Here is a 24,494-nt window from a genome sequence, read left to right on the forward strand (position 1 = left end):
GACTCCCTTCAATATAGAAGCGGGTGTCCCTCAGGGGTCACGCCTCTCACCGCTCTTATACTCGGTCTACGTAAACGATCTCCCGACCGTAGGACCAGTCACACTGGCTCTCTTTGCGGATGATACGCTCCTATACACAAGCGACCGAAACTACAAATATGCAGCCTACAAACTACAAAGGCAACTGGACGTCACGAACAACTGGCTCACCAAATGGAGAATCCAATTAAACGTATCCAAAACGGTAGCAGTGATATTTGGGCCTCGATCCAAAAAACACAAGACGACGTTAAAACTACAAAATCAACATCTTAAATGGAGCTACCACGCAAAATATCTTGGAATCACTTTCACCTACGATCTAAGGTTCGACAAACATATCCAAAATACCATTCGCAAGGCGCGCGGTGCCCTTGTCGCACTATATCCGATCCTAAACCGAAACAGTACCGTTCCACTGGCCAACAAACTGACAATATATAAAACATACCTCAGGTCCATCATTTTATATGCAGCTCCTGTTTGGAGAAATAAAATTCGCCAATCATCTTGGAAACAAATCGAGGTCTTCCAATCCGTAGCACTACGTACCATGACTGGCGCCCACTACCTGGTCTCAAATCAAAACCTACGAAACTCAATGTCTATAGATACCCTTCAAGACGAAGGACTTTATCTCTCAAAGAATCTTGCTCATGCACTTTCACGGAGAAAATATCCCCACTTATCATGCCTTGTCCCATGAACAGACCAAAACAAATCAATTAAATAACCTCATTCAGAGAGAAATGGCCCAACCAGGTGCTCTTAATAGGCCAAAGGCCGCCCCATCAAAGCAAATTGCAAAAATTGCGATAAATCAACTTATCCTGCCAACAGTTATCCTATCAAGACGTCTTCTACCAACTACTACTCCGCAGCCAGCGTTCATTGACAGCTCCTTCATTCAGCCGTTTCTCACCGCTCTCAACAGGGCATCAGCGCCCACTGGCTCACACCAGTAAACCCGTCACATTTAAACAGCCGTTCTCACCGCTTTCAACAGGGCAACAGCGCCCACAGATCACACCACTAACTTACAACCTCGAAACAGCTGTTTCTCACTGCTTCAACAGGGCTCCAGTGCCCACGGTTCACACCACGAACCTTCAACTCAAACAGCCGTTTTCACCGCTCTCCAACAGGACACCAGCGCCCATAAGTAAGCCGTCGCGGAAGCGACGTCCCTCCGTTTTAGCTTTTGTGGGGCTGCGCCCTCACATAGCCACAGCATCCCGTCCCAAAAAAAAACACACCCACGCCCATCACACATGGGCAAAAAACGCAAAGGGGGGTAACCCCCTTACCATCCACTTGCTTAAAATTGCACGTCAACGTTCTGCTCCCCCCTCTCCAACTCCATCAAAAACATCCAACTCTGAAACCTTAGACTCTTTCTCTGACTCGAGCGCTTCGACTCAACGCTTACGGTCCTTGCTAACTCCCGTGCACTCAACAGACACATTGCTTTCTGCGGTAACCAACACCCAAACTCCTTTAAAAACCCCACCAATATCAAGATCAACACCCATCGTCATGAGTTCCGTCTCCTGGCGTAAGGTCGCACCCATAATCTTCTCTCTACCCAACTTGCAACCGGGCTCCGTGTCGGCCAAGTCCTCCGGCGAACGGGTAACCTTAAAGGCCGCCGATGCGACCCAATTCCGGCTAATCCAAAGCATCCTACTGAAACATGGGACCGAGTTCCACACTTTTTCTCTCCCCGAGGAACGTTCCCTCAAGGTTGTTCTGAAGGGAATACCTAACGACATAACTCCGGATGAACTCAAGAATGAACTTGAGTCCCTGGGTTACTCCGTCAAATTCGTCCACCGCTTTGGCACCCCGGAAAAGCCAATGTCAATGTGTCTCGTGCACATTGCCGCAAACCCGACTGCTAAGGACATTTTTCTCCTTACCAATTTATTTTACTTGGGAATCTCGGTTGAACCTCTAAAACCCTCCGGCCCTGCCCAGTGCTTCTCATGTCAACACTTTGGCCATGGTTCCCGAAACTGTGGTCACCCGCCACGATGTGTTAAATGCGCTGGAAACCACACTGCCAACGTCTGCCCCAAAACCCTCGAACAAGCTCCGACTTGCTGCAACTGTAGTGGTCCACACACGGAAAACTTTCGAGGCTGCCCACAATTCTTAGCGCAAAAACAGCAGGTATCTCCATCACCGAACCAAAACTCCGTCCAACAACAAGCCTCACAACCAATCCCGACCACTCCACCAAACTCTGCAATGACTTACTCCGCAGCAACATCTTAATCAGTGCACACTTCTTTAGTTTCTCCAGTCCCACAATTTAAACTTACCAATGATTCTCAACCTGCTCACCAACCTACTGACTGCACTATCTAACAATCAAGATCCAAAAATACTTATAGAAACTACAATCAAAACATTCCTGTCCATACTCTCACCTCAAGATGAATAACTTAAAAATACTATTTTGGAACTCCAATGGTATTAAACACAAACTCAACGAACTACGTTCCCTCGCACTTCTACTCAAATCCGACATAATCTTACTTAACGAAACCTGTCTATCCCTTTCTACCAAACTTCATATTCCTAACTATTTCACTTACAGGAACGATCTGCCACCCATCCGCGGCTCGCCTGCTCACGGTGGCACGGCAGTCCTAATTCACCGACGCATCATTCACCAACCTACCACCCTTAACACAGTCATTCAAACCTCTTCCGTCCTTATCCAAATAAATGGCCACGAAGTACTTATATCAGCGGTATACAAACCACCTGGCACCACACTCACGACTCGCGACTTAGACTTCCTAACCCAAAGTGCTGAATGGCAAATTTCAGCAGGTGATTTCAACGCCAAACACCCTCTGTGGTTTAGCCACTCGACAAAAGCTGCCGGCCGCGTCCTCTTTGACCACGTTCAACAATCAGACTATACCATTACAGCTCCCTCATCCCCCACACATACTTCCCGACAAACTCTCAATACAGACCCGACATACTAGACATCGTTCTTGTTCGTTTACCATACCCTACCCAAATCGACAACCTCAACGAACTATCTTCTGACCACAACCCTATTCTTCTGGAGACCATGTGTACTCCGGTATCACCGTCCCCTCCAATTACTAACCGCTTCATAAACTGGACAAAATACAAAACAATCCTCTCAAACTTGCCTAACCTAACCGAACGTCCGACCAACAACAGACAGTCCATCGATTCGGCAATCGACAGTCTAATTAAAAATCTACAACACGCGATCGCAGCTAGCATATTTACCCCTAGACATAAAAATTCATCCTTCCGATTACCCGACTACATAAAACTAGTAATAACGGAAAAAAATCAGCTACGCCGTCACTTCACCAATCCCACCATTAATACTCGACAATCATCCAGTGAACTGGTCCAATCACGCAAAATACCTTGGCGTTACAGTCGGCCGCAGACTCACCTTCGATAAACACGTCCAAAACACCAGCAAAAAGGCCACTCGCGTTCACGGAATGCTCTTCCCCATACTTAACCTTTCTAGCCCCGTCCCAAAGACTTCGAAACTCAACATTCTAAAGCTCTACGTCTCTCCAATTCTCTCTTATGCAGGCTCCTCTTGGGCACCCTTTATCGGTCCCTGACACTGGAAACGCATCAAATCTGTCCAAAACATCGGTATTTGCACGGTAACAAGCATGCCCACTATTGTCAAAAACTCGGTCCTTTTAAAATCTGCCAATTTCAAGTCCATCCAAAACTCTATCCGTACCCAATCTAAATCGATGTTCAACAAAAACTCCTTCTCTGTTCATGCCCACATCCGACTCTTAGGTAAAACTAACCCCCCCCCCCCCCCTCCAACCACTAAAAACAGGATCAAACCTTACCCTCTATCATGGGTAGGCCAACAATTTAAAAATAATCACCCTCACAAATTTTCATCCACTAGTAGAGGCAAAAGCCTGGTATAGTTAACGGCATAGGCGCCCCTTCAAAGCAAAAGCAAAGCGATAAATCAACCTTTTTCTTCTCAACACTTTCACACTCATTCAAACTTCAATCATCCACACATAACGGACCGAATTGAAAGATGAAAAGAAAGAAACCTGAAGAAATAGCAAGCAACGACAATCGACGAAGCGATGCAGAACAGCCAGCTGGTGAATATTATACGGCGACGCCGCCGTTACGATTACAGCTACCAGCAGAACCGAACAGCAGACGACGCCCCATCGGACCAACGCCGCCGACAACGAACTCGGACTCACCCGGCTTACTACTGTTATTGCAGTGACGGTAGATTGCCTACACCAAAGACCATACGGCGCTCTCTTCTGAGTGTTCGGTGACTTACGTGTCTATACGGTGCGACACCCGCAATTCCCGACCGATGAATCACTCCAGATTGGACGCCCGGAGACCAGCGAATGACAGACCGCGGAAGCGCAGCCACCGATGACCGAAGCCCCGAGAAAGCGACAGATCGTCTGTCCGGCGTGACACGGGTCATCACCGACCGGCGGAACTCCCCGGTGACCAACTCATCCATCAAACGCTCGGACTAACAGACTCAAGGACTCAATTCTGACGACAGCAGGCCGAACCCCGAGAACGATAATCATACCAACGCTTGACCGGACGCTGCCGTCATTCAAGATTACTTTTTTTCGCGACCTTACTATACCCACGGCACTTATTCAAGTTGACCGTCCCGGATTCGACTCGCCACCGGAGTACCGCTTAATTAAGCTTGTACCGGCGACGGTCAATCTCTGATCCCTCAATTGTACGCATCGTCTATTATGCCCCGCAACTTGTAATTAGAGTCCAGCCTCGGCAAGTAAGCATCACTGACTGTTCCGGTCCACTTACTTAAGTCTGATCGGAACAACTTACTCGACGCTTTACTTAACCCTATTCATGTAAATTTATTAAAGTTAAATGAAAATACAGGAATGTAATTACCATAAAACACACGTGCGTTCAAATTATTTCACGACACGGGACGTTTTAGTGACGCCCCGTAACAATCGAAAACTCGTGTAAGTGTTTTTTTTTTAAATTAACATCTAATAATGTTATGTCAGAAATTTTCAATGAACACAGACATGATAAGTGTGACGAAAATGTACTTACTAGACAGAAAATCAGTAACGCTGTTAAAATGAAAGCTGTGGATGATATTTCTGTCCAGCCATCGAAGATTTTACATAGTGAGTTTAAAAATGGTGACATTTCAACTCTCACGACAAACGACGTTATTTTAATCAAACAAAACATTCACCATGCTCGTTCGTTGCTTCATCCAAAATTATCCAAAAGTACCAAGGAGACTCAAAATGCATTAAAATTAATGAAACAAATAAAGACGGGAACTTTATGTTTTTGAACGATTTCGAAAATTTGTTAGTGGGATTTTCAATAAAAATTAATTTAGATGTTTTGTGTGATGTAAAAAATATATATATTGACGGGACGTTTAAGAGCTGTCCTAAATACTTTACCCAAATTTTTACGATTCATGGTTACTATAAAGATTCATATGTTCCTCTTGTGTTTTTGTTGTTGCCCACGAAAGAGTCGAATATTTATGTAAAAGCATTTCAACATATTATTAACTATTGTACATCGCTAAGTTTAGCATTTAGTCTTTCAGAAATGTATGTAGATTTTTAAAATGGAATCCACAATGCAATTAAACAAGTCTGGACCAATGTTAGAAATAAAGGGTGTCGATTCCATTTGGATCAAATTTGGTAGCGTACAATTCAGAAGTTAGGTTTGTCTAAAGAATACAAGTCTGATTCTGAGAAAAAAAGATATCTCAAGTATTTTTTTAGATTTCCATTTTTAAACGAAAATGACGTAGTCCAATGTTTCACGGAAGATTTGATGGCAATAAAACCATGTGACGACGAAAAAATTGATAGTTTTACAGATTACGTTGACAATGATGTTTCACAGTTTCCCCCCAAAGTTTGGAGTGATTTTTCAGCAACCACTAATCAGACCACTAACAGTTGTGAAAGTTTTAATGCAAAATTAAATGCCTTTTTTCATTCGGAACATACAAATATTTTTATTCTTGTGGACACTCTTCGGGGAATACAGTCAGACATATATATAAAACTAAGAAGCAAAGCAAAGAAACCATATAAAAAAAATTAGAAAAAGAACATTTTGTACGGGAGCAGACAAACAAATACATAAATAAGCTAAATGGCAGAATTTACTTTTTAAAATCTGTATCATTTAAATTTTTACCAGCAACTATTTAATTATTAACATTATTATACTATACATAATTTCCTTTTACTTATTATTACTATATGATTAAAAAAAGAAACTATTTAATTATTAACATTATTATATTACACATAATTATTATTATTTTGAATTGACTGTTTGTATTATGATTAAAAAAATACAATCACTCACATTTTTTTTCACTACTCAGCCATCCTCCATGTGGTGTCTTCTGGGTAACGCTAAAAGGCTGAAGAGACTCAACTCAAACAACCTAAAAATATTGGTCGGGCTCAACTCCGATAACCCAAAAGTATTTGCGAGACTCATTTCAATGTTATTCTCGCCGACATAAGTCATTTTCTTCTACCTTTATAATATAAGTCTGTAGCTATTTTTATATATTTTCTCTGTACCACTTAACAACTACTTTTATAATCATCTTCCAATTTTTTTTTGGCTTTATCGTCAATACTAAATTATCTGCACAACTGCACTTATTTTTGTGTACAGTGTAATTGTATTTTGATGATTTGTTTTCGAGAATGTTTTTTTTTTTTTGATGTCTGTGGACTTTTTGAATGTGTAAAACACTTCTGCAAAAATGTATTTGATTTAGTTGTGATAATATTATTATTCGTCATTCAGGTGGATGACTTTCTTTTTTAATAATAATTTATAATGAGGTTTTTTATGGATGGTTCTTCTGTGTGCACACTGCCGACAAAGTATTTTCTTGGTATGTTCCTTACTTGGAGTATATTTACAATCTTTCATATGTTCAATATTTGGTTTTCGTAGATATTCTTATTATTAATGGTCTCTTTTTGTAACCTTTGGTCTCATTTTGACTGACTTACTTCACTTCTGATTTTAATGTAATTCATTGTATTTAGAGTGTCAGTTAAATATTTCAAAATTGTATTTCTTAGATAAGTATTATTTCTGTTTATTGAATACTACTACAGTAGTATGATTTAGTATGTTCTGATGTATGATCCCTTGATCCTTATTAGAGAGTCTTGATCCTTGATCCTTGTTGGAGAGTCTTGATCCTTGATTGCATACGTGTGTGACGTATATTTACCCCTCCACCTGAACCTGTCTACTCATCACGTGACTGATACATATTTTTTATATTAACCCCCACCCCTATCCCACTGATCCGCCGCCGATGATCGCGTACGTATGTGATGTATATTTACCCCATCTCCCCACCACCACCACCGAGTTATCAATTATACATTTATCCTGTAGACTCTTAGATATTATACTTAACAATGATTGCATTTAAACATATTGAGTTTGTTTAAGGAATAACCGAAAAATATTTTTTTATAATATTTAAAAATTAAACACTGTGAAAAAACACGTAGTGGTGTATTGAAACAATTATATAAATAAATAAATAAAATGATTAATTAATATCACAAGAGTTCTATGCGTCATTTGACGGTAGGGTTAATATTTTAAAAAACTCCTATGACTTATTCATAATAAATTAATAATTAATATATTAATAAACTTGATCCTGTTCAATAAACATAGTTAAGAGTCCAGTTAGGTTAGGTTAGGGTTGAGATGATAGGAATCACAACACAAACAAACACTTAATGCAGTTATTATAATATGCATGTCAATAAATTATTTATGATACTATACCTAACCGGTACCTGAAGCTGCGCGGGCGATACTTTTTATGTCGGACGATGTGCTGTCGGCCCGATGAAAGCATATTATTTGACCAGATTTTTCCACCGACCATACGTCAAACGCGACACGTCCCACCTTATGCCGTGATACCTCCACGGTGGGAGAGTCGACGGGGTCGCGCTGCCTGCGACCCACAGATGGGGTTGGTGATGATATAGACGGGCAGGCGGTCACTATATTAATATTAAATATGTATAGTGCTAGTACATTGTACTTGTCTTGTTACTACTGCGGGTTAGGTTAAACAGAAAAAATCGTTTAAAAAGTCCCAATTGCGTAATACCTGAATCCAAAGTTTAATATAAAATTGTTATTTATTATGAGAAACATAAAAGTAATTTCATCAATTCAATATATTTCATAACAACGTTCTATAGTCAAATATTAAATATCGTATTTTTATTATTACAGAAAGTCCTAATACAAAATATTATTCCGTAATACATACTTCTTCCATCTTTGTTTAATGGAGACTTCAATGTCACTGTTCGCCAATTTGAATGCCAGTGAAAGTAGGACGATGATTGTTCTGCATGTTTCCATTAACATTTCCAGCTATGTTAACTTAGCAGTCATATAATATTATCGGTTGTACTAACATGACATGATGGTACCAACATATATTTTATGCTGTTTTTTATGAGTTTAATTAGTTTTGAATATTTAAATGTATATATAATATTATATATGTGTTATGTATTTATACATAATACCAGCTAATGTATATAATTTAATGCAAAAACTACAAAATCTATTAAAATAGGTAATATTATTATTGTGAAATTGATCAGCTTACATTATTATGTAATTATTAAATTATTATTTGTCAAAATATAAAAAAAATTTTGTTTGAAACGTTTGGCGTGTTTCAATTGTTTTTTGGAGTTCACATTAATCATTAAATTTTGAACTTTTTGTTCGAGTTCGGTTCGGCTCGGTTTATTTAAAAATAGTTTCGAATTTCAAACCTAAAGTTTGGTTCAATTTTTCGAACTTTAAACAGTTCGATCCATTTCTAGATATTTTAGAATATTTCATTGGTTGGGAAAGAAGTTTTGTGTGCTTGGAGGGAGCTTAGTAAGTCCTTAATTTTAGTATATTATGTTTCCTGAGACGTTCTTGCTGTTTGATATAATTACTTTCTAGATGACGTTGCTTTCTGTTGTACATTTCTTGTATTGAGAATATAGGGCTTTTAGCAAAAAGTTAATATTTAATAGTGGTTTCTTCATGAATAACTACAAAGACTACTTCAAGTATGGATTTTTATGCATCATTATATATTTTCTTGAAGTTGTATATTTTTTGGATTATCCGAATAAGTAAATACATAACTAAATCAAAAATCAACTACAAAATGCAAGACTCAATGTAAAACCAAAAAGAGCATTTTCAAAATTGCACAAGCCTTTGTGGGATTGAAAGGAATGTTCAAGTAAATCAGTTCAATGGTTCACGAGAAAATACGTCACAACTAAAATCGTCGTTTATAAAATAATATAATAATTAGTTAATTTACAATGAACATATAAATTTAAAAAAAGAAACATATATCCGATTGATTCTTGGAACAGTTATTTATTTATTTATTTAGAACATATAAATTCCTCAAAATTTATAAAAAAAAATTATAAAATGGTAGGTACCTATGAAAAAAAATTAATTATGCAGTGAATTTAATTAAAATTCCAATTTTTCTTACAAATAATAATTTAAATCAGTTTATACTGCATTGGCAATATAAGAGACTAATTACATCTTTATACAAGATATTTTAAATTTTTAGGAAAAAATTAGAACTGAAATAAAAAGAAAAAATACGTTTTTATTATTATTCACATTTACCAGTTTATTAATTTTACTTACGTAAAAGAATATAAAAATGTTTTTTAATAGTAAATAATTCTCATTTGTAAAATTAGTACTTATATGCCTATTTTTTCTATAGTTGTATAGGTGCTTATACAGTCAGTATAAATACATTAAATTTCATGGTTAACCACTTACACAACGTGTTTGACATTGCATGATCGGGTTCTTCTCAAATTTTATAAAGGTTACCTATTTGGTTAATTAGACTATTCGTGCGTCCACTTCTAAAATTGTAATTTGTGTTCTATCGTTCTCTTGATAACGTTGTGTTTATGCAGTCATTAATTAAGGTAAGATCGTTCAATATATATTTTCCATCTAAAAAAGTTCAACACAGTTGTTCATACATACCGCATGCATTAACTATAGGTACACTTATAAAATACAATTTTATGGGTTAATATTAGAATTTGTCCTTACAATTTTTTATGATATTTATGATATATGGTTTCTGATAGGAATAGTATGTATTTGATACTTTTAGGAGGTAAAAATTAAGTACTTTTAAAAACAATTTGAAGACACAAAAAAAACATTAAGGAAAAATGTAAGTACATTTTTATGAAAACCAGTTTTTTTACCGAAATCAATTTTCTTATTTTGTTGTACTTCAAAAGTGAAAAACCGTACTTATACTTAACATTTTAATTAAATACTGATAATATTAATTTCTTCATGTGATAATTTTCATAATATGTTACTTTTTTAATTTATTTACAGACGTTTTGAAATATGAATTATTATTTTGCTATTAAATTATAATATATGTATATATATTTTATATTCTAATCTTGCTCATAAGTTATTCATATTATACTTATTAAAACACTTTGAAAATACATGGCCTAAATATAAATTTATAAGTTTTTCAAGTTAGAATTTAGACGAATTTCGTCAAAATCACGAAAATGTATTATACACTATTATACACATTAAATTATTGTACACTTACTTGATATTTTAAAATGTAATACAAGGTTATTCAACATAAGTTGGTTAACAATGTTAAAGATACCAAAAATATTATTCGTGGAAACTTGATTTTTTAAATTACCTCTAAATACTGTTATATTTTACTATACGTCAAGTCGTTTTCAAAATATTTACATTTATAATCCTCCATAATATAACATCTACCATATTAATACTAGATATATCAATTACTATAACAGTAAAATAAATAAATCTTAATATATTCTTTGCTGTTCAGACCATCTTCGCTCAAAATCGTTTTTCCTATGTAATAAGTTATCAATAAAAATAAATTTAACATAATACGTTTATATGCATTTCGTGGATTTACTAAATGACGGGATAACTTACTGTACAGCAAAGCGGTTACCTACTTTCTAAATAAATTTCAAATTTATAAATCGTAAAAAAATGTTAGTACTGTACAGTGTGCACGTATATAATACTATATAATTAGAGTTATGAGTTCCTATATTATACAGTTGTATACAATTGTATTATACAAAGTATACACATGGTATAAAATTATATTACACAGGTTATTTAAAAAAAAAAAAATTTGGTAACACTAATAGACAATTAATTTGGTATATGAATAAATTTTAAGGTTAATTACCTATAATAACTGAATTATTTTAAATTAAAATTATTTCTATTCATAAATAAAAAATAACTAATATACCTTGTGGCCCTGGATTAAACACGATATTATGCTCAACGTAGATTTGGCGGTGATTGAGGGGAAGTTGACTTTGAATTAAAAACTGATTATTAAAATAATTATTTAGATATCACACGTAGGTAATAATATTGTAATACAATAAATTATGATCTACTTAGAATTTTACTTTAATGACATACTGACATTCATTTATTTTTAATACGATGAAGTCTGATTAGCAGGGACTGGAACCGGTTCTGGAATCGGTTCTTGGAGAAAATCTAAGAACCGGAAACGGAACTGGAATCCATATTTTACAATGCTTAGAACCAGAACCCCAATTTAATATACAATAAGTTTTCCGGTTCTTTTAGGTTCTTATCGGTTCTAAGAAAAAGTCCTGTATTTCAAATAAATGAACATTTTATTTGAATTGGATTTTGTTGTAATCAAATAATTATTTTTCATAGAAATATTTTTGTTTTGTACATAGTAAGATGTGGTATTTTTAAATTTTAACACGAAATAATCGTATTATAGGTATGACCGAGACTGATTAATTTACACACATACGGGTTGTTTTTTTCATTGGTAATGTACCGAGAATGGTCCACAACAACGATGTGTTTTTCTACAATCTTTACCAAATACCTACGACCATTACGAGAAATAATATTTATATAGTTATTTATAACTCTGTCTCACAGTCTCAAACACAGTCACACACTCACACATTGAAACATACGAGTAATTTACGACTTATTAATCTTATGGTCATACTGTAATTTTATGTTTTGCTTATTAGTTATTAGCAACTTCTAAGACCTAAACCCAGTACACTTGTTAATCAATTAAAATCATTTTTGAAAATTGAATACACTTCTTAAATTAATAATTTTTTACCTAGTAAAATTATTAAATTAATTTCTGATTTTATTAATAACAGTTTAATTCTTTAATTACCCACCTACTAATAAATGATTTCAAAATTATTATATAGCCAGTTTTATTAGTTTTTATTTTCCAGTATAAATTTAAGAAGGAGGTTCAAAAAGTTCTAATAATATCTAGATGAATGTAACAAACTAACATTACACTATTTTAAATTTGCAATTATAAAATTAATTTTGCAAACTGAAATAAATTGAGTAAAATTAAAAAAGTATTTGAAATGTATTTTAAATACTTTTTGAATGGATGTATTTGTATTTGTATTTAAATAAAATTTTAAAAGTATCTTTTATAAGACTGGGCCAAGTTATGACTTAATGAGTAAAAAATCTACCTAATAAGCAATAGGTACCTAATTTTTGAAAAAATTCATTTTTAAGAACCGGAACTAACCGGAACCAGAACCCGTATTTTGTAATATTAAGAACTGGAATCGGAACCGGAACCTATTATATGTATTTTATAAGAACCGAACCGGAACCAGAACCGGAAAAATCCTAAAGGTTCCAGTCCCTGCTGATTAGAATACCAGGTGCCCCGTGATTTATTTTACTGACTCACAAATAAATAACTTTTCTTTGATCTACCAGAATTATAATATAATATTATACTATTAATAACTATTATTAATTATTTAACTTTAAAATGCGATGTCAAATAAATGAGTACCAATATTGAAGATACATTTTATTTGTTTCCGATTATTATGGGTACATTATGTTTATTACATGATTATCATACACACACAGTTTTATAGTTTATATTATATTATATTATAATTATGATTTTAATCATTAATTTAATCACTCGTGCTTAAAACGTTCAAACAAAATTTATATTAGGTACCTAATGCATATTTTAATAGTAATATAATATAAAAACGATTTATTTCATTAACTAATTACTGTGAAGTTTATATGGAGGAAAAAATTGATTCTAGAAAAAATACGTATGATTGAACAACATAATATTAAACGTAATATATTATAGAATATTCTTTTTGAAATAATGACATACAATGATCACGTAATAATTAAGATATTATAATCTCCTACCTATTAATTTAATTTTCATAATATGACAATAAAATTGGCTATAATTAAAAACACGATATCAGTATAATATAATAGAAATTACATATTATACACATTTAATGATACAAATCTAATTTAACCTTAAATAATAATTAACGATAGCATCACTTCCCGTATCGTACCGTGCATACATGATTTTTTTGTTGCAATAACCCAATGCCAGAGTTATGGTCTGCTGAGTATGTACCGTGCCAAGTGCCTTGTGCTTAAAGGGTGATTTAAACTAAGTTAACCTTTAGTCCGTAGGCCATAGGTGTATCAATATTAATAAGGTACCTAAGTTAAAATATTAGCTTATCCACTATCCACAAAATTTCGAGGGTTTCAAAAAAATCCCACGATCAATATATTATATGTTATAGTATAACAGGCGATTTGTACCTAAATATACTAGAATATATAGTTACCCCCCCCCCCCCCACCATAAAAATGTAGTGTTAGGGGGTCGGGTGGAGGGGGGGGGGGTTGTCAAAATATTCTAGTATATAATTACACTTCACTTTACTCACTCAAAGTACCGGTTACCGTATTTCACGTAGTACCATGCCACGTATTATTATAAATATTATTGTACCTACCTATATGTTTTATTTCGATTTCGTTATTTCCGAAATAACCTGATTGTGGTCCATACGCACTGTGGTCCGAAATAATATAATCTCAATGTGTAAAACAAACGATAACATCATTTTATATGAACCAATAATAAAATATTATGATAATAATATATTCATCGCCAAAATATAAAAACATAATGAAATAAGACTCATACAAACGGTCATCAATGTATGCAAAAAAACATTATCGCGTAATTAAATTGCACGTTAAATTGTCACGACTTACTATAACATGTTTATCTGTTTTCAAAACCAAATATTGCCCAATATTATCGTATACCTTTGCTATGGGTATTTTAGTTTGCCATGTTAAGCGTGTGAAAATGAGTAAAAATGTTCAATCTTCAAATTCGGGAGTAATTTCTGTCCCCAAATTAGGTGAATTGTATTTAGTTGTGACTTTGGGGTCAAAGTTATAAAATTCTCAACTATTTTCAAAAGAAAATAAGTACAAATAAATAAATAAAATGAAACTTTTTACGCATAACCATTTCGTTGTAATTTATAAATGAATAGTTGCAGTGACTTGAATTTTTCACCAACTATTTAAATAAGCAGTTATTAGACACGAATTCCAACATATTTTGGGTCTTCTTGTGTTATATATTACCATAATATGTAAATCGTATATGTATATAATATATTATCGTAACCTACTCAATGACGAGGTAAACTCATCGCCAATTTTCATTTAAATATATTGAGTTAATAATTATTATTTATTCATATAACTTATACAAATTCTAATTTATGAATTATGAAAGTAATTTGAGTAAATTAAAAACTTAAAACTGTCTATAAAGTTAAATTAGGTAGGTAATCAAAAAATTATTAATAAACATTTATTATTTAGAATATGTTTTGATTTATGAATAACTATTTCAGACTGTATACGTTTAAGTAGTTAATCGTTAATCGTTATCATATCATATGAGTCCTTACATTTAAACTATGGTACCTATGATTATCACAGCTAAGATATTCAAAACAGTTTTACTCAACTAGTGGATATAATATATTACACAATCTCCCATGTAGCAAGTATAAAATATAGACATCCTTTACATTATTAACTTATAGGTAAATAAATAAAATTTTAACAAAAACAATTATTTTTTTTTTTTTGAGTGTACACAATATGTTAAGAATTTCGAAGACTATAAATTATATCGTCATATTTTTTTTCTATACATGGCCTCATAAAACATTTTGCCAGCGATGTAATTAGTAATTACTATTTAGTATTTACTTATAAAAAATATGTACTTACCTATATAGTTTATAATGTACAGTTTATTAAAAAAAAAAATTCCTAGATCAATAACCATTAATCGGCAATTCCGTTTTTTACATTTCAAATACAATTTTATTGAATATTTAAGTCTACATTAATAATTATTATCATAAAAATGCTCATTTGAGACTACTGTGCATTAATTATTGTAATACATTAAAGCAATTTATTACTCATATAACACTATTAAAATTATTAACAGAATAATAACTATGCACACTAAGAATGGTTGATTTAATCATAGATGATGGACATATAAATTATTTATATGTCTTATATGTCTAAAGATTCAACTGTATTAAAAAAAAATTTACTGTTTGTAAAAAAGATAACTCGATATTTTTCCTTTACTAGGAAAATCTATAAATCATAATTATGTTTTTGTTTTCGTTTTTTTAACCCTTAAATCTAGGAAAATCTTACAAAATTCGGTCAGAAACAAAAACGTGTATCCTTCAAAAACATATTTATGTTAAAAAATATCGTACGATTAGTTAACAAACAGCAGATAATACATCGATAAGTAATTACTTTACACCCGGCAGTGATATACTATATTGTTTAAGTATAGTGACATAATGTTTTTGATAGATTTGGGTTGATTTCAAAAATATAGTCTCCAACAGAACTTTTCATATTATGCCAAATTGAACTTTTTAACCGTATATGTCCAACCAAACACGAACCAAACAATTCAGTGTTTATGTCAAACTATTTTGTAGTTTGGGTTAATTATATAATTTTTGAACTTTTAGTTCGGGATCGGATTGGTTCAATTTTTTTAAAAAAGGTTTGACTTTCAAATTTAAAGCCGAACACCTGAAGTTTGGTTATGTTTTTCAAATAGTATTCTAATTTTTGGATATAATTGTTTCACGTTTTCCTTAAATTAATAATGACAAATACTATTGGTTTAAGATATTACAAAGGTTTAACATTTTTTTTAATTGTGCCATGAATATTGTCAAATAAAATAGTAACAATTACACTGGATTAAAGAGATAAATACTTTTAGAGCATAATATCCTAGAGACACGTAGGTAAATAAACACTGTAACAATTTAATTAAACCTCCATGTACGCGTACATAATAGGTATCCCGATGACAAGCTTCTGCCTAAGTTTAGCTATAAACAACTATAAATCATTACTAGGGCTAGGATTTATATGAAATGACAAATTGTAAAATATGCATTTTATTTACCAAAAAATGCAAAACTATGCAAAATAAATTTTTAATTTACTATTTGACCATCTGTTTTAAAAACGTCACTGCAAAATTCTTCAACAAAATGACGTAACTTGGTACTTTCACTTTGGACTTTCAAAATTTTATAAAACTTAAATATTATTAAGTATAAATGTCCGCACATTTACGCAACACATGACATACTAGTGAAATAATTTTGTGCTGTCTCACTGTATAACAACGGGTAAGTAATTATATCAGTCAGATTAGATAGGTAGTATTTATACTATATATTACGACAATTCAACGGATAAACCAAAAACTATCGATTTCGTGAAATAAACACCGTTTAAAATTCACAATAACTTATAATAATTTAAAAATTTAAGTTGAAAAAATCAAATTCTAAAAAATCTATGAATATGCAATTATATGTAGTAGGTTCCAAATATACAAAAATATGCAAACAAAAATGTGTTCTATATAAACGAGAATAAGCCAAATCGTGGATAAATCTGACAACCGATCAATTTGGACTTAAGGAAAAAAACATGCAAATGCATATAAATCCTAGCCTTAATCATTACTATCGAAATCCAATTTATCTATTTACGTGAATTTTCAAATTAAAAATATTGAATTGGTTTTAATATTTATAGACGTGTGAGTGTGCTTAGAACTTGTTAATAATATTATGAACCTCCACCGATTTTAATTTTAAATTTTATCATGAATTCGATCAAAAATTTAATTTTAGATGAATATAGTAGTATAGGTCCCTATATATTATATATACCTATATTACCTACACGTCTTGTAAAATAAATAAGCTTTATAACAGAGTGATATTTAAAATTTGTATTTTTATAATATTATATGATATTGTTGTAACTTTAAAATTATTAATTGTTTTTAAAACTTTATAACTTTATTTAAGTTTGTATACTATAAAGATTTATATATTGAATAAGATCTGTAATAACAGCTTTTAGTTCATAGTTGGATTATAGTACGAAAAAAATATTAAACCTTTACTATACAATCTTTATAAGTTGAGTAGTAGGCAAGTACTCATTTTCACTTTAAATTATGTCATATTATTTAAAGCAATGAAACTTTTGCAATTTTGTAAATTGCGTTGTATTTAATTCCTTGTTCAGAAACAAAAGATACGTAATAAGTAAAGCTTAAAAATGTCCTATACTTTAAAAAATTCAAAAATTATCTGTTAAAAACACTTTGCTGTAAACAAAATAATGAATTTCTCCTACAAACTAAAATAAACCTGATATAGTGATACAAATACATAATTTATATACATTTTGATAGGTATAGGTAAAAATTAATATCTACCTGATAATACAAATTATAACTTACGCTCGAAATCTTTCAAAATGATTAGGTGATTTGAGGATATTTCCAAATACTCTCTTTCAATATTATGTTACATGAAATTGTACACAATAATAATTATATGGCGTTATATTATCAATAATAACAATGCATTATAATAATATATTTTATTCAGATACAGACATTTCTACCGGGTCATAAAATGATAAAAACTACAACATTATTCGAAATCTACATAATATTATTATGTGTTAGGTTATTAAATATTATTAGTTAAAAAAATATTCGGAATATTGATACTGTGCACCAAAATTTGTTCCAATAAAATAAAATAACTTTATGGTTATAGAATTTAAAAGTTTTGTTTTGAAACTTCAGTATTTATTTTTTCTAGTATTCACCATACTTTATTTCAGCACTAGAGACAATCGTTTTGTTTTTTTTTTTTTACATTGGCGAACTGTTAGTACAGTTAATTTATGCTTAGCGTGTATGGTAAACTTAAATCGTACGTTTCAAATTGCGATAGGCGGAGAGTGGAGTGATAGACGTCGTCGTTGTGTCGTACATTGCACGGAAATAACTTCCGCATCGCCTTGTAGCACGTTATTTTAATGTGTCAACGCCTAATTAAAGCGCACAACTAAAAAAAAAAAAAAAAATCCCATGTTCAGTCACACATAACACCATTGTTACGTCTATTGTCATTCACGACCGGTCGTGTTTACAATAATATTGTACGCACGTTCGCGTGACACAATGTTTTCGTTGCCTCGCGTGGTCACCATGACGTTTTGAACGGACCCGCCTGAAAAATGTTATCCTTTTGTTTGAGTCTCGCCAAGTGTCGACTGGTTTGTGTGGACGTAACTCGTTTTCTATACCTCATTAATTCGACTGCAGACTGTATAGCGTGAAACAACACGGGCCAGTGCGGTATAGACACTGTACTGCCGTGCCATGAATAATATTGTTAATTAATTTCCGATGTGACTCGTAATATTATTTTATATTATATCATGTCTACTACAATAATCAATTAATTTGTTTAGTAAATCAGCCGATATTTTAATAAGATCGAGTCACCGTCAGCTACTATCAATACCCGGTGTAAACAGCGTGAGTACTTTGTTTTTGTTTTTTTTCCCTCCAGTTTGATACTACGACTTTTATAAAATATCATTAAATTGATAATCCAAACTGTCGTGGCGTGTATACCTACGCACTTTTACGAGCAAAGTGGACATATTTTATCGCGGGCATTCACTACGGTACCTATACTGCCAGGCCCGGATTTCGGTGGGCCGGCGGCGAGAGTCGAGTCGTAATTTTATTTTCTAATGATAACGAGAATGATAATAATGATAATGATAATACTATATAGTAGAAAACATGATTAAATCGAATAATTAAACCGTAACAACATTTGTAGCTTTAGCTTTAATCATGCGTTTGAAGTCCTAAGACTCGGGTGACCGATACCTATTATAGTCTATAAGCACTGCCTATTGCCCGATTTTGATGGTAAATTTAGGCAACATTTTTAATTACCTGGACTAGGTACATAGAATTTCTGAGCCCATAGCTCAGGCAATGTAAACTAAAATGGTTGTTTGTCAGGTATAAATATAAATAACACTTAATTTCGGTCAAATAATATGCACTTATAATATTTCATTTTTTAATACAGATATTATTATTATTACCTAACATTTTAGTTTTATAAGTAATTCATTTTATTTGATACAATTTTACAGTATAACATGTTTAAAAATTTAGTTAGATTATCTTAAAAGTTGGAGTCGATATTATTGATCACTCAATATTTTATGAGCAGTAAAATTATTTCAATAAACCGATATCTATCTAGTTTTATAGGATTATCTTAATAATTATTTTAACATGATAGTTCTGGAATATTAATTTATAGTAACACGTGTAACCAACGACAGTAATAAATCGACAGGAAACGTAATAAACAAAATATAAAAATTGTGTTTTTTTTTTTAATTTGTTATGATAAAATATCAATTTTTTTTTTTTTATGTTATAATGCCTAATTTATTACGGGAAAATTATACTCTTACCAAACAATAGATCCGTATTAATACCAACTAATACATATTATTTTAACGAGATCCTCAAAAACCCAGAAAAATCATACGTAGTAGGATAATATTCCAGAAAGCCTAGCAGTACATAAGATTGCAACACATTGCTCGTAAATTGGAAAAACTATTAACTATTTGATATTTTGAAATATATGATTTCCTTGCGTAATATTGCGAATTTGACATCGTAGTGTCATTTAAATAATATTTTTATACCTACAGAGAGGTTACAGGTACATAGTATATTTAAATATATGTTCCTTGGGACAATCAAAATATTCATTGGCTATTTAAAAAAATATTAGAATTGCTAATTCACATGAATTAGTCAAAAGATAAAAAACATAATATAATTAACAAATGGCTTTAAAGTTTAAACTGTAAATTGACACATTGTGATATTAGGAAAATATTACGTGTTTGAAATTTTGTATCATTAGAAAATTTAAATTTAAATACTAAATTATTTCTTTATTTAAAATATTATTACCATACCTAATACATTATTTTCAATTAAAGGATATTATAATTAAATACTTATCAACAATTAGGTAATATTAATAATAATATAAAATTATGAAACAATTAACAATTGGATCAGATATTTATTTTTAGTCTTTACTAAAAATACTTAAAACCTTGTAACTTGTGACAGTCGCCAGTCGGTGTCTTAATCGTATGTTTTGATGCATATTTTACAGTAACTATCTTTTTCGTAAGTATGATATTTGTGAACGTATACAATGATAAGTGATATTTTTTCTATTTGATTTAATTTGGTATTTGACACTATGTGGTTTTCCGTGAAATTAATAAAATAATAAAAGTACCTCCTCAAACACTATTAGTAATTTGTATAGATTATTTATTGTAATAATACCAAAAATATAAATCATATCATTGCAGTTCGTGTAGTATTATAATATTGTAGAATTATTGTTTTATAATATAATATTATAAGTAAAACATTGTCAGGTAATGGGCCTGTTGTCAAGACTTATCTTAATAAAAAAAAAGTATCCATATAGGTAAGTAACTTTAAAAGTGACTAAAAATATTGTATTTAATAAGATTTAAGAGTGTATATGATGCAATCAAAAAATCAATAAACGGCAAATAATTTGACTACCCACGTTTTTTAAGAACGCAAAGTCTCACTATTGAAAAATGATTAATAGTTGTATACCTACTACTATAAAAATAAAATTAGTATTAAATTATTATAATATTTTAATGCTTTCCACTAACCCTTAAACACTTTAATTTGTATTTATATTTCAGTAGACTTAGTTAAAACCATTAGAGTACCATAGGTACATAATATACTAGTATAGTAAATGTAGCTCAACAATTATAATTTAAAACATATAGCATACGGACAATTTAATATTATTATGCTTATTTACATAATTATAGTGAAACATAATATTAATTATATAATTATAATAAAATATCCGAGGTCAATTAAAAGTGTACTTTAAGGTAAATAACGATTTCTGTGAGTTATGAATAATCCTCGATCACTTAATAGCTAATCTGAAACCAGCAAATATTACAAAATTATGTAACATTCTTGAAAATAGTACATTATTATTTTTAATACATGATGATCAATGATAATGCGAGCTGTTTAAAATTAGGTGGTCCTGTTTTTGAGCATCATATCACATTTTCAGGATAAACTTCGAACAGGAATCTTTTTACCCCGTTTATGGAAAACAATCCAGTTTTAACTCGTTATCTTAATTTTATAATAATACGTGCGTAAGAGAAAAAACCTTCTACATGAAGTAAACAATAACCACTTTTTCAGAGTTAAATATTAAATCATTGAAACCAAATAGTTAATATAATATTTTATGAATAACTGTTTTTGCACAACGGACGTTAACAATTGTGAGCAATGAGCATGCGACATGTCGTCAATCGTCATGACGTTCTATCGTATTTGCGTATTCCACAGTGTGATTATGAATCCACACGATCCAACAACTCACCTTAATTACCAAACGGGAAAACATTATCTCTCGACATTTTCTGTAAAATGTTAAACAATTTTTGAAAGCTGTTTTATTTAAAATCAAACCAAAATTGTATGTACTTGTTTTTAGATTCGGAGCAGAGCAATAAATGGAGTAGTAAAAATACTTAGATTTTTAATAACTTTTCTGGTGGAAAAGTGAATCTAGTTGGTACTTAGAAGGGAATTCTAAATTAAAAAAAATCGTAATACATATCTTAATAACTGAAAAAAACTAACTAAAAATAAGGGAAACACGGGAATTTATTATAACCCAATACCAGTTTTGGACCAAATAAATTTCACTATTTGGTTATAATTTTAAAACAAATAACCGTAGATACTTGAACTTTTCACAAAATATTTATATTACAATTTCCTATTTAATATTATATTATTAGACAGTTAAAGTACATTTCAGTGATTTACTCCAACCCGAGGTACACTCGACACCTACGACTGCACATAACAATGGTTACCTATTTACCCTTATTTTATATATGAATATTGTCACCCTATAAAATTAGTACATTATTAAATTTAATACAAATCGTATACCTACTAACAATATTTATTTTCTTTGAGGTATTTTTATTCGGGACGCTTTACACCGTAAAAATATTTATAATTGAGTAATTTAAACGTTTTTCATTTAACTCAAATATCGATAAAATACAATAATTATAGAACTGTTAAGATAGAGCTAAATTATATTTATACGTTTTTATATAATTATATTATATAAATGTATAACTTTGTCATTTGAATTGTTATTTTTTACCTTTTCAATATGACTATAATATACTTGATCACTATCAAATATTGTATTACGTCCTGCTATCTAGCGGTTATTTCATACACTTAATTTTTACAAATAATTTTGAAATATAAAATACAGCTGAATTATAAATCACGTTTCCAGATTTTAATCACGAAGCAATTTGAAGCATTCGACAATAATTATTATCAACGTAGTTTCAATTCGTAACATTTATATACATTTTTTTTCATTTTTTCAGTACCTAATTATGTTATATTTAGGTATATTCAAACAGGATGTCTATCATATTATTTTATTAAAATGTACATAAATACACTATAGAATAAATATTTTATTATGAAAAACACATAGAATTTTAAAACTAAATGCTATGTTTAAATCATCAGAGCTTGCAAACGTTATAATTACGTTATATATGACAAAAAAACGATTGAAATTTGTAAACGTAATTATAACGGAAAGCGATAATCAAAAATAATTAAATACCACAAAACAAAACAATACGATTAACAAAATAATATATTATATATCATTAAGCAAAACATAACTTTCAATAATTTATAGAATCGTATTGAAACAAAAATAACGCAAAACGAAATAATTTAAAATCCATTTATTCAGATGTTAATTGGTTTCGTAAAAATATTTTTTTAATGCATACGGACATTACAATTGATTTTATTATATTCCGTATCTGGGCCATTATCTGCCCGCATTAGTTATTAATAATATATTTAATAGGTACATATTAACACTATTCTAAATAGGTAATGATAAACGCGAAACTTGTGTAACGTTTTAATTATAAATAACGATATACTCAAAAATTGTGTGACGTTTTAACTGAAAATAAAATGAAACGGAAATTTTTTTCCAAATGCAAACTGGTTTAAATTGTACCTAACTGTCTGCTAATTGCTATCGATATGTATATCTTTCATTATCTACCAATATTCCCGAATACTTGTGTTCGTCAGACGGTGATCTTACCTGGCAGTCAACCCTGACGAATCGACCTAATTTGACTCGGGAGAATGTTAACAGTTATAAAATTATTAAAATACAAATACAAATAAATAATAATAAATCAATCAGTTAATTATTGTTCAATACATTTTTCAAAATATTATATATTTAACTTGTGCAACGCGAAAGAACAAACACCTACAAATAGTACTATGTTTAATTTTTTTAAATAATCAAATATTAAAATGAATACCTCACTATTATTACTGTAAGATGAAAAATGTAAACAAAATTGGGCAAATTGCTAATTTAATGTTCTAAGAAATGTAAACTCAAAGACTTATATAGTCGAATGATATTTAATGATCAATGCTCGTAATAATAATATTGCGATAATATTATGCACTGTTAATTATATGTGTACATTGATATTTTTTTTTTTTAGACAAAGATTCAAAGATGTTTATTAACTGCAACATGAGAAAGTAAGTAATCAGATAAAATAATAATGACTAATAATAAATTGTCAATGATATGCTATTGTTTTAATTCCTATATAATTGTATGCATACAATTTTAAATCTATTAATTAAAAAAAAAAATAGTCAGATAATTATTTTA

The 24,494-nt window shown here is 31.0% G+C and overlaps 1 protein-coding gene across 4 annotated transcripts in view; it reads left to right on the forward strand.

Moving 5' to 3' along the window:
- The window catches only part of LOC132934539 (lysophosphatidylserine lipase ABHD12-like), a 104,209-nt gene that overhangs the window by 64,739 nt on the left and 14,976 nt on the right, over window positions 1-24,494 (forward strand). The window contains exons 1-2 of one of the 4 annotated variants that reach the window (XM_061000857.1): window positions 10,095-10,154; window positions 24,319-24,358. In XM_061000857.1, the coding sequence (XP_060856840.1) occupies window positions 24,333-24,358 (26 nt within the window). In that variant the 5' untranslated portion in view covers window positions 10,095-10,154; window positions 24,319-24,332. Of the gene's footprint in view, window positions 1-10,094; window positions 10,155-18,819; window positions 19,115-24,318; window positions 24,359-24,494 lie in introns of those variants that run through there. The other 3 variants (XM_061000856.1, XM_061000855.1, XM_061000854.1) reach the window with 3 other exon arrangements.

Source organism: Metopolophium dirhodum, chromosome 1 (genome assembly GCF_019925205.1).
Source record: "Metopolophium dirhodum isolate CAU chromosome 1, ASM1992520v1, whole genome shotgun sequence".
Taxonomy (NCBI): domain Eukaryota; kingdom Metazoa; phylum Arthropoda; class Insecta; order Hemiptera; family Aphididae; genus Metopolophium; species Metopolophium dirhodum.